General features: G+C 44.6%; 7 protein-coding genes across 7 annotated transcripts; 5 read left to right on the forward strand and 2 right to left on the reverse strand.

The window, feature by feature from the left end:
• Window positions 1-438: 438 nt before the first annotated feature.
• N7479_010362 (uncharacterized protein) lies at window positions 439-873 on the forward strand (the record flags this gene model as incomplete). Its single annotated transcript, XM_057258053.1, has 1 exon — window positions 439-873. One exon carries the CDS (start codon window positions 439-441, stop codon window positions 871-873), a length of 435 nt encoding a protein of 144 aa, XP_057105511.1.
• A 333-nt stretch (window positions 874-1,206) lies between these two features.
• Window positions 1,207-2,445, reverse strand: N7479_010363 (Peptidase C45 acyl-coenzyme A:6-aminopenicillanic acid acyl-transferase; the record flags this gene model as incomplete). Its single annotated transcript, XM_057258054.1, has 4 exons — window positions 1,207-1,896; window positions 1,948-2,093; window positions 2,172-2,346; window positions 2,410-2,445. 4 exons carry the CDS (start codon window positions 2,443-2,445, stop codon window positions 1,207-1,209), a joined length of 1,047 nt encoding a protein of 348 aa, XP_057105512.1.
• Window positions 2,446-3,261: 816 nt separating this feature from the next.
• N7479_010364 (chitinase A1) lies at window positions 3,262-3,717 on the forward strand (the record flags this gene model as incomplete). The annotated part of the gene is made up of 1 exon (XM_057258055.1): window positions 3,262-3,717. One exon carries the CDS (start codon window positions 3,262-3,264, stop codon window positions 3,715-3,717), a length of 456 nt encoding a protein of 151 aa, XP_057105513.1.
• A 4,539-nt stretch (window positions 3,718-8,256) lies between these two features.
• On the forward strand, window positions 8,257-9,225 carry N7479_010365 (zinc-binding dehydrogenase; the record flags this gene model as incomplete). Its single annotated transcript, XM_057258056.1, has 1 exon — window positions 8,257-9,225. One exon carries the CDS (start codon window positions 8,257-8,259, stop codon window positions 9,223-9,225), a length of 969 nt encoding a protein of 322 aa, XP_057105514.1.
• A 736-nt stretch (window positions 9,226-9,961) lies between these two features.
• Window positions 9,962-11,827, forward strand: N7479_010366 (flavin-containing monooxygenase; the record flags this gene model as incomplete). Its single annotated transcript, XM_057258057.1, is given in 4 exon segments — window positions 9,962-10,172; window positions 10,215-10,408; window positions 10,427-11,059; window positions 11,108-11,827. 4 exon segments carry the CDS (start codon window positions 9,962-9,964, stop codon window positions 11,825-11,827), a joined length of 1,758 nt encoding a protein of 585 aa, XP_057105515.1.
• A 914-nt stretch (window positions 11,828-12,741) lies between these two features.
• On the forward strand, window positions 12,742-13,758 carry N7479_010367 (uncharacterized protein; the record flags this gene model as incomplete). Its single annotated transcript, XM_057258058.1, has 1 exon — window positions 12,742-13,758. One exon carries the CDS (start codon window positions 12,742-12,744, stop codon window positions 13,756-13,758), a length of 1,017 nt encoding a protein of 338 aa, XP_057105516.1.
• Window positions 13,759-14,874: 1,116 nt separating this feature from the next.
• N7479_010368 (uncharacterized protein) lies at window positions 14,875-15,318 on the reverse strand (the record flags this gene model as incomplete). The annotated part of the gene is made up of 2 exons (XM_057258059.1): window positions 14,875-14,895; window positions 14,953-15,318. 2 exons carry the CDS (start codon window positions 15,316-15,318, stop codon window positions 14,875-14,877), a joined length of 387 nt encoding a protein of 128 aa, XP_057105517.1.
• Window positions 15,319-16,021: the final 703 nt, after the last annotated feature.

The following is a 16,021-nucleotide window of genomic DNA, read 5'->3' on the forward strand; positions in this document are numbered from 1 at the left end:
TTGGGGGACAAATTTGTTATTTTTCAAGTCTGACTTCGGATCTCATTTATATGCCCGATTAAGAATAGCCGATCCGTGTCTTTCCCCACTGGCTTCAAATTGGTCTGATGAACACAATGATCTCCCCTGGTGATGATAACCAGTTTTATATTCTCGAGGCTGTACATATTATATCTTGTATGTCGATACTCATGTCTTGTGATCTCCCAGGCGGATCTTTGTACCATCACCGGGATCTCATTTACCTACTTAATGGAGTATACTCCTAAATCTATCTGCTTTCTAACTCCACTGATTTCCAGTGGCAACCGCGTGTCTTGAATGTCTCACAATATTTAAGGGGACAGACATCTTCGAAAAAGCTGATCAGCAAGGAGCTTGAAACTCGATTCTATATTTCCCAGCCTCTCCCACTACCTCTCACACGCGATACTCAACATGTCCGCAGTCAGTGGATACGACTATCCGGGCTATGAAAAGCTCGGAAATGTTTTCAATATCTCAGCCGCCGTGTCAATTCCTGCCGATGCTCGTATTGTCGCCACCTCTGGCCAAATTGCCGATAACCACGACCCTTTGTGGGGAACCCATGCTGAGCAATTCGAAAAGTCAATGATCAATATCGAGAGGTCATTGGCCGTGGCATCTCCTCACATTACCGATTCAAGACAACTGTGGGAGGGGATCTTCAATATCACGTCATTCCACGTTGGCGTTTTGACGAAGGAAGAACAGTTGCAGATCGCCGCGATTGCCAGACGATACTTGGGGAAAAACAAGCCGGCATGGGCAGCTATCTGCGTCAATGCACTCTTTCCACCAGAGGCATTGGTGGAGATTCAGGTCCAGGCGGCATATCGGGATGGAAAATAAATACAATATATGCGAGGACAGCGTTCTGGTGGAAAAGGGCGGGGGGGGGGGGCATGTATCTACTCTGCCATGCTACTATGATATAACGATCTTGTAGGATCGAACTATTTTCAAAATAGGACATCACCCTTTAGTATTCAACAAGTTTTGAATTTAAAAACCGCACCTTTTAAAGGCCCGGGCCGCCTCTACCTTTCTAGTGTGAGAACTGACGTATATCCGCTCTCTTTTCGTCTCCACACCCAAAGATCGCTGCACCTTTATAAGATGATGTAAAACATTAAAGTGTGTAGAATAAGCCTGGCTGCTAGTGTGCTTGCATGAATTTGAGATTTAACATTTGAAATCTAATTCTATTATCTCTTCAGCGTGACAAGGCCTTCCGAGGTATACAGTGGCTTTTGGCCCGTGAAGATCCATGACAATGCTAAATAGCGTAGCATCCATCCCTAGAGGACCCTTCTCGTAACGACAAATCGAATGCGGAAATCCGTCATGGTCATCCAACATGCGTGTAATATCCGTCGCATCTGGCACACGACCTGTAGACAAACCATATTCCAACGCCAATTTCTGGATTCGCTGTTGTCGGGAAGGAGAATCAGCCAGCCATCCAGAATCGACAACATCATCATGAGATAGAAGCAAGTGATTTGCGTGGAAAACCCAATTCTGCTCATCCATATCGATGCACTGGATTGTTTTGGTAGTTGATTCCAGTCCGATGCCTTTTCCTTTGTCACCGATGAGAATATGTGCTGATGCGGCTATTCCAACCTCTTTCAGCTGTCGAACAGCAGCATCAGCCGATGAGCACTCCAACACCGATCGAAGCGCCATATGAACTGGAAGGCGGGAAGAATCGCATCCGGGCACTTTGATTGCATTCAGACAGACACCAACACCAAATTCGTTCAATCCTATCTTTCCGATGATACCTGCTTCGGTGATCATCTTGATCCGAGGTCCATTATCGCTGATTATATCCAGGATGATAAGGTTCTGCTTTTGCCCTTCCATCCACTATCGAAATATAAGAAGGTGGTCATTTTAAATCAAGCCACATAAACTTACATCCCAATTCTGAGCTAAAAAGGAATGGTTGTCGGTTTTGCAATACAAGCTTGTACACCCATCATTGAACATCCCAAACGCAATTTCGGTGCGAATGTTGAGAATTAAAATGTCAATAAATGGTAACTGTGCACCATCGGCAATTCCTGGATTGTTTACAATTGTTAGCAACATACTGGTCGGGTGGAGATCAAACTAAATTGAGGTCAGTTGGACAAACGTACCCTGCATTTCACTGTAGTATTTTGGCCACTTCTGTTCTATTTCCTTCTGCCAATCTTCGGCAATTCTGCGCACAGCGGGCCACTCCATTTTGCAAGTGTGGACAAACATCTTTTGATAAAATACAATGCTGCCGCGAATAAGTTCTTTCGCTCCCACTCCATGTGCCCGTCCAATCTGTTGCTAGTAAGGATATTTTTCTAGATCGGTTGAGATCAATTGCAAAGCTAGCTGACTCACCTCGTGCGGCGTCGCAAAGCATTGTATAGTTTTCATGGTGAATGTGCTGTAAGATGCCTAAGAATTTCCGACTTCAACAGACTGATCTAAAGATGCTCGCGGTTAAAAGTCGAAACCCGGGTGCTCATCAAGAAATACTGAATTTATAAGCTAGGAGTATATTAAGAGCAGTCCGGGGTATATAAAATTGGGTTGTTACTTTTGGCACTTAGTCGGAGACTCGATTTTTATCCGTTTTAGGAAGGTGATTGAGCATGCACGCTACTGGGTAAGGTAGATGAGCGAGCCCGTCTAGGTGCATTTGCTCTTTTCTGACCATTCATATCCATTTTTAGATCGTAACGTTATATCGCCTCTATTTGGGAATCCCAAATAGAGATAGCCTGTGATGAAATCGTCAATCTTGGAAATTGCAGTGCGATAGTGTCGGTGTACGGGATCGGGCGCCCGACCTCACTTAAACGCGCGGGTACAGTGTGACCGGCTCGTCTCAAAAATGGTATGCCAAGTTCAATGCACTTCCGATGAGGTGCCAGTAGTATGAGGGTGTGTCCTATAGCTAAGGCACACTGCTCAACCAGAAAGACCCCTCATTTCGAACGTAATGTTCCGGCTCTTTGACAGCTGCTACATGATTGTAAAGATTAACAGCACCTAAACCAAAGATTCATTTCGGAAAAGTGCGAGTGTGCTGGGCAAGATCTGTTGGAGAAATCAACCAAGTCAAGTAATCCCTTTCTAATAGAATCAGGTGGCGCAGACAAGTTCATTCCGATATACAATACGACGCTTCTGGAGGAAGGTGACTGGTTTGAAGCCACTGGAATCTCCCCCAATTTAGCTAAGAGAAGCATGCTTGAAGATATGGCTGCCTTCGGCGCAAATAATAGTTTCTTCGCGTGCAATGATAGAGGCCAATGTTCCAGCGGCGCTTGTGCCGGCCAGTCTTGCGAATGGAACCCTGCTAAGCCTGACTCAAAGAGCAAACGAGCCGACGATGATGACGGTGACCCTATGGATGTTGATTCAAGCCAAAACTGTATCAGTGCCATCCCCGCCATGATGTACAACTGCAAATACTTCCCCGACATGACGCTGAGTGGAAGATCACTTCCTGGTGTTTGCCAGAATATTATGAAGTATTTCACTCAAGCAGGTCTTGGCTCCGGTCCATTCAGCGCCACTTTCAGTCTCGAAGGCCAAAGTGAGAATGGCACAAATCGACAGGCGGTTTGCGGTCGCAAGTCTGGGCACAAATACTCTATCACGGATGAAAGTGGTAAGCAGGTGGAATATGAAGGCACGTGAGCTGATAAGTGTGTTAAACAATCGGCTGTTCTTGGTGTGTTGGCAGGAAAGGCGAACGGACCTGCAGGAAATAATAACTGGCTCAGCTGTGACGAGTTTCCATTCAATTCTCTATGGATGAAGGTGGCAATCCGACTATGAACAGCCGAAGCTGTGTCCCCGGACCCAACAGTTTACCCAGGGCTCGATAAATTCGCTACCTAGACAGGTAGAGCAAGAGGTCTCATGGGTGGACAGCAAACGGAACACCAAAACTGTATGGAAAAAATGGCTCGATGACTGGGGTAAAAATGGACACACTGGAAATGGAAGAAACCCTAACCTTGACACCGCATGGAATCATGCCGGTAACAATAGGTGTTGAGATAAAGTACTTGTAAGGAAGATCGAGAAGTAAAGGATTGTTGATTGTAAAACTAGTAAAAGCAGGTTTAAATACCCTGTAAATAGAAAAACATCTAAAGACTGCTCAGTCTGACAAACATAGTAGATGCTAATATCTTCAACAATAGGAAAAGCTATACTTTCCATCTTTTCAATTCCGATTCGGCCACTGGACCCACTGGTACTGCTTATGAGGTATTCAATCACAAACTTCTTTCGGGGGATGGTACTCAAGACAAGATCGATCAGATTGTTGGGGCTATCAAACTCATGGGCAACTCGAATTATAGAGTTATCTCATACAATGCGTGGTGTCTGAATGATGCAAGTACGCGACCACACCCGCTTTGGGGTGGATTGATGAGAGTCTCAAAGTAAGTTTCAAATAACCCCTTTGTGAATTGCTCTGCTAACATACTTTTCCCAATAGGTGCACGGTCGTCTTCGACAATGGGATTGCCAGTGCCAAAATTCAGAGGAGCAAGCAACCGACCCAAGAAGAGATATTCAACATCACGAGTAAGTCCCTTTACTTTGCTCTCTTTCCTTTCAAAAATTGACATATTCCGAAGGCGTGAAAATTCCAGAGGATGCGGAGGTTGTCGAGATTGAACTGCCATTACGATGAGCCATCAAGTATATATAGGTCAAGGAAAAATAGAGCACTCATTTTGGTGAAATGGAAAGTACCTCCGACGTACGGCTATTGAAAGCAGTGACGTCGTGCCATGGCGCTTATATTATGTAGCCTACATGTAGTCTTCCCTGCCTTTTTCCATCTTTCATGCTTTCATTCTTTCTTTCTCATATTTCCTAAACCTCCCCTCCCCCTATTTCTCACATTTTGTGCGAGTTCTCGATCAACCTGAAACAAGTCCTTTCAATTCACAGAATGGAAAAAATCGAGATCGTCCCATTCGGCCACCTGCCTTTCGATTATCATGTTATGGTAAATCTCTCAGAGCGAATGAAAGAATTCGATGTTAGATCGCTAATATCGTAACAAGGAAAAATGAGATCCCCTCTTTCAAAAACCCAGAGAATACTGTGGACTCTGATCAGGATATGGAATTTTATATGCGGGAAAACCCCGATGGCTGGGCTCCTGATAATGTTCCCTGAATATATGTTCACTTGCTAGTAGAATTACGATGATATATCTTAGGCCTCTGCAAAGCCCATAAGGCCCCCATCAAAGCCCATTTTGCCGCATAAATATCATCTTGGCATACATAAAGTAGCTGATTAATGACTGTATCTTACGTATATTCAAACCTGTATACATACTCAGTAACATTTAATTATCCTGGTAAGAAGTAGGAATTATATGAATATAACACTAATTCTAGTATCTTATTAATCGAATCAAATCACTTGAATTATGTCTTTCTATAACTTTACTTGTAAACTTGTAAAGAAATTAAAGGAACAGGAAGGTGAAGAAGAGGAAGAATATATATAAGAACTCACGTATAGCTTCAAAATGTTTATATACAGCCTGGATAGTAATCTCAATACCTAAAAAAACCAGCAAAAAATATAGTAATTATGCAGTTGCGATAGATTGGTATATTTGTATTGTCTGATAAATAATGGGGGCCCAGTATAGGCCTAAATGGTCCCCATAGGCTCAAGGTATAAGCCCATAACCCATCGATGGGCCCGAAGGATAAGCCCAAAGCCCAACCCATTAGTGGGCTGGGTTGGGCTGGGCTTGGGGCTTTGTGGGCTTTGCAGAGGCCTACTTATGGGCCTAGGGCGGGGGCTCATTTGTGGGCTTTGCGGAAGTGAATGTGCAACTATATAACGCCAAGGCATATTATACCTACTCCAGGATGTTCGCTCACACGTGAGCAATGGGATATCGCAGGTTTTTGGGTGCTAATTATCCTGGTTGTATCCTATAGGTGTGTTTGAGCTGAATAAAGATGGAATTTCTATACTTAACTGTTGAACAGCACTTTGAGTTCCCAGCCTTATCTCTCGGTTATACAGTGGCAGCTTAGAATCGCCAAATACTTACTCCAATGAACTGAAGAGAAAATAGTACTCCGTACTCATACTCCGTACTCGTACTCAGTTTGGTTGCTTCGGCTAGCTGTCTTGGCCCTCAATCCTAGTCCATTTTATCAGGTTTATGGAACTTCACCAAAAAAAAAGTGAAGGCCCAAGAGCAAAAGGATGTTCATTGATCATTGAGAAAAATATCTACCAAGTGGGCATCCTTTACACCAGACATCACTCTGATACCATGTTAGCGGGGAATCTTGCAGAGGACGTTAGGAGATTAGAAGCTTCGGAAGAAATATATGGGGTGGGGCAGATATGTGGGTCCAGGAGTGGATCCTCCTGAATCCCGCGAGTAATGCAACATATGCAACATATGCAAACAGAACAAACAAGCGGAACAAACAAGCGGAACAAACATGAGGAGAGTAGCAGTATCTACAATAAAGATGTAGGTGTAACTGGAAAACTCTTATTCGCGTAGAGAGAGAAGAGAAGAAAAGAAACTATCTAATAGGAGGATAGCTAAAGCTAGGAGAGTGGGGCGGTCATAGACTGCGGCATATCCGCAAAATTTTATCCGCAAGAGGCTTGAGGATAATTTGTGGATATCCGCACTAGTGTATTAATGTAAGGTATTTTTAGTATTTAAATTTTGTTCTTTATCTGTATTCTCCTTAATATATTAGGTAATTTTATGTTTTTAAGTGGAAAGCTCTATTAAACTAGGGTAAGTATATTATTCTAATAATAGTTAGTATAAAAAATTAGGTTTATAGAGATATAAAAGCTTTTTAGATAGTAAATGTGAAGATATATTTTCTTATTAGGTTGGAATGCCATATTTAAGTCGGGAACATCAAAATAAATTACATAGAAAGTCTTCCTTAATTTACAACTTTTATTAAGCAAATATATTATTTATAGTCTATTATTACTAAATGATTAAGTAAATACAAAAGTTTCATCAGTTTAGTTAATAATTACCAAGATTAACATAATAAATACTGCCAAGACTATAAATTACTTACGTAATGCGGATATTTTGCGGATATGGTATGAAAGTGATATCCAATATCCGCAATTTGCCGCAGTCTAATTGAGGATATACAACGGATAGGGAGCTATAAGAATAATTTAGATAGTGGGAAAGCTGATCGAAGTAGGTAGCTATAACGTAAACAATTAAGGAAACGATTATCTAAGGCTTTCGATAAGGAAGACGATAACCTTCTAGAAATACTAGTAGATAAGGGTATATAAGGACGATCAGGGCGGATTCGGAAGTAACCAAGGTTACCTGTAAAGGTATACTGGTCTCAGGTGTAAAGCCTGTCAACCGGGTAAGATACAAGGACTCTGTGAGAGGAGACAAATACAATGTATTGTGTGGAGCTGTCTCAAGACTAATTCTTACAGGAGTAAGTGGGATCTAGGGGGATCCCAGACTATAGGGTAAACCATCTGATCGACTGACGTGGCCGTCATGTGACGAACCCCTCACGATCAGATCACGATACTTGGCTGGTTATATATTGGTCCTATATCAGCTGACTCCCGTATTGTCAGTCTCCAGGTTGTAAAGATATTTATCCATTACACAGATATACCTTTCACTGGTTAAGTGGGTCGACCAGGTCACCAGGTCACAAAAAGAAAATATAATTCCACTATTTTCTAGTAATTCCTAGTAATTACTGGGCTACTAGTAATAACCAGGGGATTTTGGACGTAGAATCTGGGAAAGGACTTAGGTATGACCTGGTGACCTGGTGAGAAGCTCACCAGGTCCGACAATTTTATCCCCCCAAAACCCTCCTATAGTAACCTCTATAAACTACCATAAATTACTAGTAATTACTGGTAAATGCTTACCAGTGATTACCACGACCTGGTGACCTGGTGAGAAGCTCACCAGGTCAGACAAATTTCTCTCCCCCCAAAACCCTCACATAGTAACCTCTATAAACTACCATAAACTACTAGTAATTACTGGTAAATGCTTACCAGTGATTACCACGACCTGGTGACCTGGTAACCTGGCGAGCCCCCTATTCATAAATACCCATCCAATTCCCCTAACATGGAAACTCATCACTTCCAACATTTCTCAAAACCTCAAGCCCGCATCATCATTCCGAGTTCGCCATGAAAGCATATCGATTCCACAACGTCGAGGCTGGTCTCCAGTTGGAAGACATTGATGTGCCAGAAGTTTCAAGCAGCGAGGTATTAATCGCTGTTAAGGCCGCTGGATTGTGTCATTCAGACTGCCATACCTTGAAAGGAAGCAACTGGGGCGGCAAATTTCCGATTACCCTTGGCCACGAAGTAGCTGGAACCGTTGTCACACTGGGAAAGAATGTTTCCAACGTTAAGGTTGGCGACAGAGTTGCCGTTGCCCTCCCCGGTCAGCCAATTGAAGAGATGGAATTTTCCAGTGTGATCGGAGTCGGCTTCGATGGAGGATATGCCGAATACGCCGCAGTTCCAGCTAAATTTCTTGTTCCGATTCCAGATAATGTCACTTTTGAGCAAGCTGCTGTTGCCACTGACTCCATCTCGACCGCGTACCACGCTATTCTCGCCGAAGGCAAAATTACCACGTCCACCACAGTTGCAGTCGTCGGACTGGGTGGGGTGGGAATGAATGGTCTTCACTTTGCGATCCTTCAGGGCGCCCGTGTGTATGGGTTCGACATCGATCCCGCCAAGCGTGACGCAGCCAAAAGATTGGGAGCCATTGAATGTTTCGATAGCCTTGACTGCATCAAGGATGTCTCGATTGACGTGATTGTGGATTTCGTTGGTTTGACCGCCACATTATCCAAAGCCGTCACAGCGGTCAAGCTGGGAGGCCGCATTGTGGCCGTCGGTTTAGGTGATCCCGAAATCACCCTGCCGACTTTCAGCCTGGTCTCTCGTGCTATTGAACTGAAAGGTTCAATTGGGGCATCGTTGGAGGATTTCCATGCTGTCTTGCAACTTATTTCATCCGGAGACATCCGACCTGTCTTAGAATGTATCCCCTTCAGTGACGTGGTCGATGGTCTTCATCGCCTAGAGCGAGGTGGGGTCCCTGGACGACTTTACACAATACCCGTTGCGATTGCATAGAATGCCTCAAAATCAGCTTGATTAGGGTCACTTACATTCCATGAATTGAGACGATTTAATTCTAACGATATCTGCTCATTGAATGAATAGCCTAATGCTTGCATCTTGACGATTCTAATATGTGTTGCACGTGTCTTCTATCACATCTAATGGTTACATGTAGGAGAACAATCAATTCCGATGCCCAGTTGCTATCACTAGTATTAGAAAAAGTACAAAGCTAGTACCGATGGGGATTGGTCTCGACATACTGAGCCAGCTGTATGAGAGAGCTTATACTAACAATTTTATGCCAAATGAGCAGGACTATTCGATGGCCTGAGATTTGGATGAGGTCAGGACCATAGACACATTGGGATTCTCTCTGGCTATAGCTGCGGGGTAATGTAAGATAGCTCAGCCATTTCCTAGGCCTTGGCGTAAAATCGACTTGATGCCTATTTACCCGACATATAGACACGCGTGAAGAACCAATAAGAGCTTGCATATCGTGATTCTTGCTTCGATATCTGTCGACTCGAACGGGCCAGTTCATACGGATTACGATAACCTGTTCTTCCTGTATTGTGTCTGACATCTCAAGTAGTACCAGGCATCTCTCGACAAGGACTACACAATCCCTGCAAAATTGGAATGGAAAATAATATAAATAAACGGTCCCAGCCGACCCCTTGTATATTACACTATACACTGTTCCCTACTCATCACCCCTTCCAAATCCACCGTCAGCAACGACATGGGCTGCATTGGCCCCAACGAAAGCAAACTGGGCTTTGATCCCAAAGTGCTCCAGGACAAGTATCGAGCAGAACGCGACAAACGTCTGCGCAGTGATGGTACCAATCAATACGTGCCGTTGGATCAAGATAGTCTGCCAGATCCCTATATTGAGTCACCAATTACCCGCGGCCCCATCCAGGAAGATATCGACTTTCTCACCATGGGAGGTGGATGATGTGGTCAACTCATTGCTGTGAGATTGATTCAAGCTGGAATCACTAACATCAGGATTGTCGAAAAGGCTGGGGACTTTGGTGGGATATGGTACTGGAACCGGTATCCTGGGGCGGGCTGTGATACCGAAGCGCATATCTACATGCCGTTGCGGGAAGAGTTAGGTCCCATCCCAGCCGAAAAGTACGCAAAGGCGCCTGAATTGAGGAAGCATGCTCACAACATCGGGGTCAAATTCGGCCTCTAGGACAAAGCCCTCTTCCAGACTGAACTCCAGGCTCTTGGTTGGAATGAGGATTCTGGGCGATGGATTGGAACCACGAGTCGTAACGATCAAATCCGGGCGAAGTTCGTGGCAACTGCAAGCGGTCCGCTGCAAAATGCTAAGATTCTGCGTTTCCCGAGGTCTGAGACATTTAAAGAGCATTCATTCCATACCAATCGCTGGGACTATGGTTATACTGGAGGAGATACCACCGGGAACTTGGACAAGATATCAGATAAGCGCATTGGTATTATCGGAACAGGCACAACAGCAGTCCAGGCAGTTCCCCACCTTGCTGAAGGTGCCAAACATCTTTACTTATTCCAGCGCACTCCATCCTCTGTTGATGCTCAAAACAACCAACTGACCGATCCGGCATGGGTGGCCAGTTTAACACCAGGATGGCAAAACCAAAAGATGGAGAACTTCAACACCATTGTTTCAGGCGGTCAGGCTAACGAAGACCTGGTCAATGATGGTTGGACTCACATCATCCGTAGACTATCGGTTTTGGGGGGTAAGGATCAGCCGTCAGCTTCAGCGGACAATGCATTGAACCGACAGCTTGCGGATTTCGAGAAGATGGAACAAATTCGTGCTCGGGTAGACAGCACTGTTCGCGATTGATCAACCGCTGAGAAACTGAAGTCATGGTACAATCAGTTCTGCGGGCGACCCTGCTTTTATCTTCCAACGTTCAATCGCCCTAATGTGATCTTGGTTGACACCGACGGTCAAGGTATCGACAAAATTACCGAGGAGGGCATAGTTGCCGGTGGCAAGTCCTATAAGCTCGATTGTATTATCTATGCTACGGGATTCGAGTATTCCGTCAACCATACCAACAGGTCTAGCCTTGTCATTCGAGGTCGTGGGGGACTTACGCTTTCGGAGAAGTGGAAGAACGGCGCATCCACACTCCATGGCATGCACCGCAGAGGCTTCCCCAATCTCTATATTATCAGCCTTCTACAATCAGGGGTTACGCCCAATTTGACCCACATGCTCGATGAACAGGCAATCCACATTGCCTATATCACTTTATATTGCATGAACAGGCACATCAATGTCTTGTATACTGCAGCGGACGACGAAAGCAAATGGGTTCAGACTATTGTTGAACTCGGAAAGCTGCAACAAGACTTTGTGAAAGAATGCACGCCTGGCTATTACAACAATGAAGGGAAGGAATCAGAATTGGTGCTTCGGAACTCCATATATGGACTTGGATCTCCCGCCTTCATTCAGGTACTGAAAAAGTGGCGAAAGGCAGGGAAACTCGATGGGCTTGAATATGTCAGAAGGGCGCATAGGCTCCGAAACATTTGGCAAGCACATTTTGCATATGTTCTTCGCCTCGCTTTTTTTCCGCTACAGTATTAATCGGTTCAGAGGCACAGACCGTGCAGCGAGCCTTTTGAAGTAGAAACATTATCGGGTATTGAGTGAACTATAAATACGTCTGGCTTTACACGTCGTGCTGTTTGACTTCAATCAATCAATCAATCAATCAAAGTTCATTGAACTTGTTACAGTCTGACTAGTTGCGCATGACTATGCGGGCAGTTCATCCAACTGAAGCAAGAATTCGAAACCAAACGTTGAGTTATACAACGGCTGATTGTAAAGAGTATTGAATCAGCCCATTCTGCATCTCGTAAACCCACAGACCTAAAAACCCACACATAGCGAAAATATATATATGATGAATGCAATGGTTTCTTCTTCCCCAGCTTCATTTTTCTCCATTGGCTAATACACATCGTCTTCCACACCTAGATCGATGGCCGCTACGCCTGTCAGTTTGTCATAATTACCTTTATGCTCGACTCCCACGTTTTGAGACTGCTGGATGAGATCTGCACGGTGCATCAAGTTGACCAAGTAACACGTGGCCTCAGGGTTCGTGTTTAACCACTTCCTTCGTCAATAACTCTCAATATAAGAACGGGATTACGGATGATGTGATATAAAATAGAGAAATGGTTAACGGTGGTTTAGTGGCATCATATAATACTAATATATTAACAAGGCCGGCGATGAGTTGATACCTGAGCTCTACTTCAGATAGCTCGGATGAAGAACATTGGAACTTTTGAAAGTGGAACCCTCACCTGACCAATCGGATCAATAGGACCAAAATGGTTCCGTGATTAACCTACCCCGCGTTTTAGGTTTACTGGTGTGCAGAAGGCCTAGGTCCTCGGTGCTAAATGGCTACATACATCTTTTCATCTTATCGACTGCAACCATCCTTCTTGTCCTGCAATTTGCCAAGCCGGGTTACTACTTTCAAGATGAATGCGAATAAAGAAGAAACGAAATCGAGCACTTTGACTCCGGACCAACGAGCACGGAAAAGATTGGCTGATCGGAAGTTTCGCAAAAGCTCTCGCGAGAAGACAAAAACTTATATTTCTCACTTGGAAAAGTTGGTTGAGGCTAGCCGTGCTCCTTCCAATGACCCCGAAAAGGTCCAACGCCTCATGCAGCAGGCTGACGAAAATTACAACGATTCCCAGCAGCTCCGGTCTACCTTAACAAATATAGCCGAGCTAGCTCAGTCATCTCTTCGAAACTACAATGAACGCGCTAATAGGTCGCCCGTCAATCCTACATCTGTTGCGACTACTTTAGATGAGGTCAATGGCCAGGAGAAGAACTTTCGATCACCGACCAACAACAACGATAAAGAACCGATAAGGACTGCTGAACATCATATGGATAAAGATCAATTCGCTTGGGGCTCATATAGCACAGACCTCGACGAGCTGCTTGAAGCTGTGGAACCGTTCCAGCAAAAAGGTGGTGAATTTGCAACGCTTGTCTCTGTGCCGCACAACCCAGAGCAAATAGAACCAAATTTTGCCAATACCACGGATCCTTGTCTGTTGATCACGAATATGACCCTTCCGCAAGACCCATACTTTCTCCATGCAGGATATTCTCACAAATCAGCCCTCGCCAAAACCTTTGAACCGCTAGCACCGGCTATCTTGCAGTCTTCTACAATGAATGATTCGCAATCTATTTGGAACTCAATGGGGAATATTACATATACAGCGCTGAATTCATCAAGAGATAGCGGTCCACTCCTCTCGGGCCAACTACAGAAGGCTCATGATGAAAACGTCATGATCACGGCGGTCATGCACGGTTGGCATTCAGTACTAGAGAAAGATTTGCTCGATCCCACCTGGCAAGCTATTCGTCGTATGGATGAGCAAGTCTTTCGGACTTATGGAGCGGCCGACAGACTTGCCATGCTATATGTATCAAGATTGCAACTCTTGGTAGGTTGTTGCCTAATATGAGCGCGTGTTAGGATACCGGTATTCATATTTTCTATATTGGTAGTACTTGGTTAGGGGAGAATATACGTATGAGGTCCCTACATTCCTGCGTCAAAGATATGTGGAGCATATGACCCTGCATTGCGTTCCGGGACTAATATATCAACACTGCAGACCTTCTCAAATGGTCATCGATCATGTCCCTCATGCGGAGTATTATGTATGGTGAGGATTCGCTCTTGGTCTTGGCTCTACAATTTCCAAAGTATCTCATCACATGATCCCATTTCTCTTTATAGGCCTGGATTTCGTGAACATTTGTTGGTGTGGCCACAGAAGTATGCCCAGGACAGATGTCTTGCCTACATGCGGTCTTGCTTTCGATTTTCATGGCCCTCGGGACCACAAAGCCTATACACCTGGAATACGCATACCGAATTATATGCCTTCTCAGCCGAATTTAGCAAACGGGTGAACGATTTGCGATGCTGGACAGTCGAACCCCGTTTTTTTCAAGCTTATCCAGAACTTCTAGGGGAAATACCGAGCTACAAGGCTGGGCTAATCTCTCGCGTACCATGCCACATGGATCACCAAGAGCCACGCGATCAATGTCATGAAAATGAACTACCCTTCGAAGCTCAACATAATTTCCTGGTTGACTGACAACCAGTACTTACGAAGTGAGCCTAGCAATCACCATCGTACTTTCGGGGTAGAGGCCCCAATTGGCAGTGCTCGGCTGACGTCTGGTGTCATGCTCCACCCCTGGGACTGTAATTGTGTGGTCCACGAGCTTCCAGGAGAGCATTGTTGTAAAAAAATTCTAGAACACAAGAATTTGGTGACACAAAACCAATCTTCGAGCGCTTCGATGGAGATCAAGTTAGCCTATCAGGGCGCATTAGATAAATGTCACGATGGGCCGTGCCTCCATGTTTCTTTCCCGGTATAATCGCAATCCTACAGCCGAACTCGTCGTCCAATCCCTCTCCACGAAAGACTTCCGTAGTGTTTTTGGTTTTTGGTTTTTGGTCGCACTATTGCTGAAGTTGTGAAATTGAACTTTTTTTTGATGATTGTCCTTCGACATCCCAAGTCATATAGTATCCCACCTAGATATCACCAAATAGAAAATTACTTCGAGGCAACCACGCTCTATAGGCCGAACATTAGCTCTGAATATGTACCCCAGGTCACTCAAGAATAACTCACAAATTCCTGCACCATTTTGATTTCAAGGTCCATCCTTCGCGGCCTATCTTTCGGGTTGTTTGGGTGTCCGCCAACCTGGCCTCCGTTAATATGCACGGCTTGCGGTGTATGCATCTCAAAATCTAGGTTGTGGTAATCCTGCACGGGCAACGGAACCTCGCTCCAATTTGTTGTAGTGGGACGGAGTTTGCCGTGCGGCGAAATAGGGTGGGAAGCCGAATTGCCACTCGAAAACCCGTAGCGGTACTGGATACTGCTTGGCCCTTTCGAAATTATAGCCCGGAATGGGGGGAGGCATCCGACGATTATAGCTTTACTAAAATTAGCATACTTCCATGGTAGTTCCAAGATGGGAGTCACTTGCATATTGACGACTCAGCAATACTCCATATAGCAAGGGCGGCTTGATCCGAGTATGCTTTACCGGTGATCTTTATAGCGCGAACAATTGCGGCCGCGATAATAACAAATCCGAAACTGAAAACAATCGCTAACCCGATCTTTTGCTGGACGTTGACTCTCGTACCCCAAATGAGACTTAAGGGAAGAGACATGACTAGTACATGGCTTTGTCAATTTTATTTTCTCTAAACATCGCGGCGGTAGGAACTCATACTTAACAAATCTGTCATTATATCAACCGTTGTACTATAGGATATAGAGATGACGGATCCCTTCTGGTCAATTGGCTTGGTGCATTTTCCTGTGAAATGTGAGAAACTGCCCTCCCAAAGCCATTGCCATATAGTGAATACCATACCAAATTTAAAGTAGTCTGACGGCGGATGGCAGTTTAGTATTGAAGCTAACCAGCATCCGATATATGCCAATACCGCGAAGATTGTAATGATCCACCATACCCGGCGATACCGAGGCAGTCCATCAGACAACATCCAAAAGAGTGCCAGAAAGGCTCCTTTGACACTCCATAGTACGGACCAAAATATACCAATGATAAAAAATTCCAAGCGTGTATAGTGCACCGCGTGGTAAACGAGATCAGGCTCTGTACGGCGAAGTATCATATAATACAGATGAGGCGCCTGTATGGTTTGTAGGATTGCGTTGG

This window comes from Penicillium vulpinum (genome assembly GCF_028829585.1).
Source record: "Penicillium vulpinum strain IBT 29486 chromosome Unknown utg000004l_segment0_segment0, whole genome shotgun sequence".
In the NCBI taxonomy this organism is placed as follows: domain Eukaryota; kingdom Fungi; phylum Ascomycota; class Eurotiomycetes; order Eurotiales; family Aspergillaceae; genus Penicillium; species Penicillium vulpinum.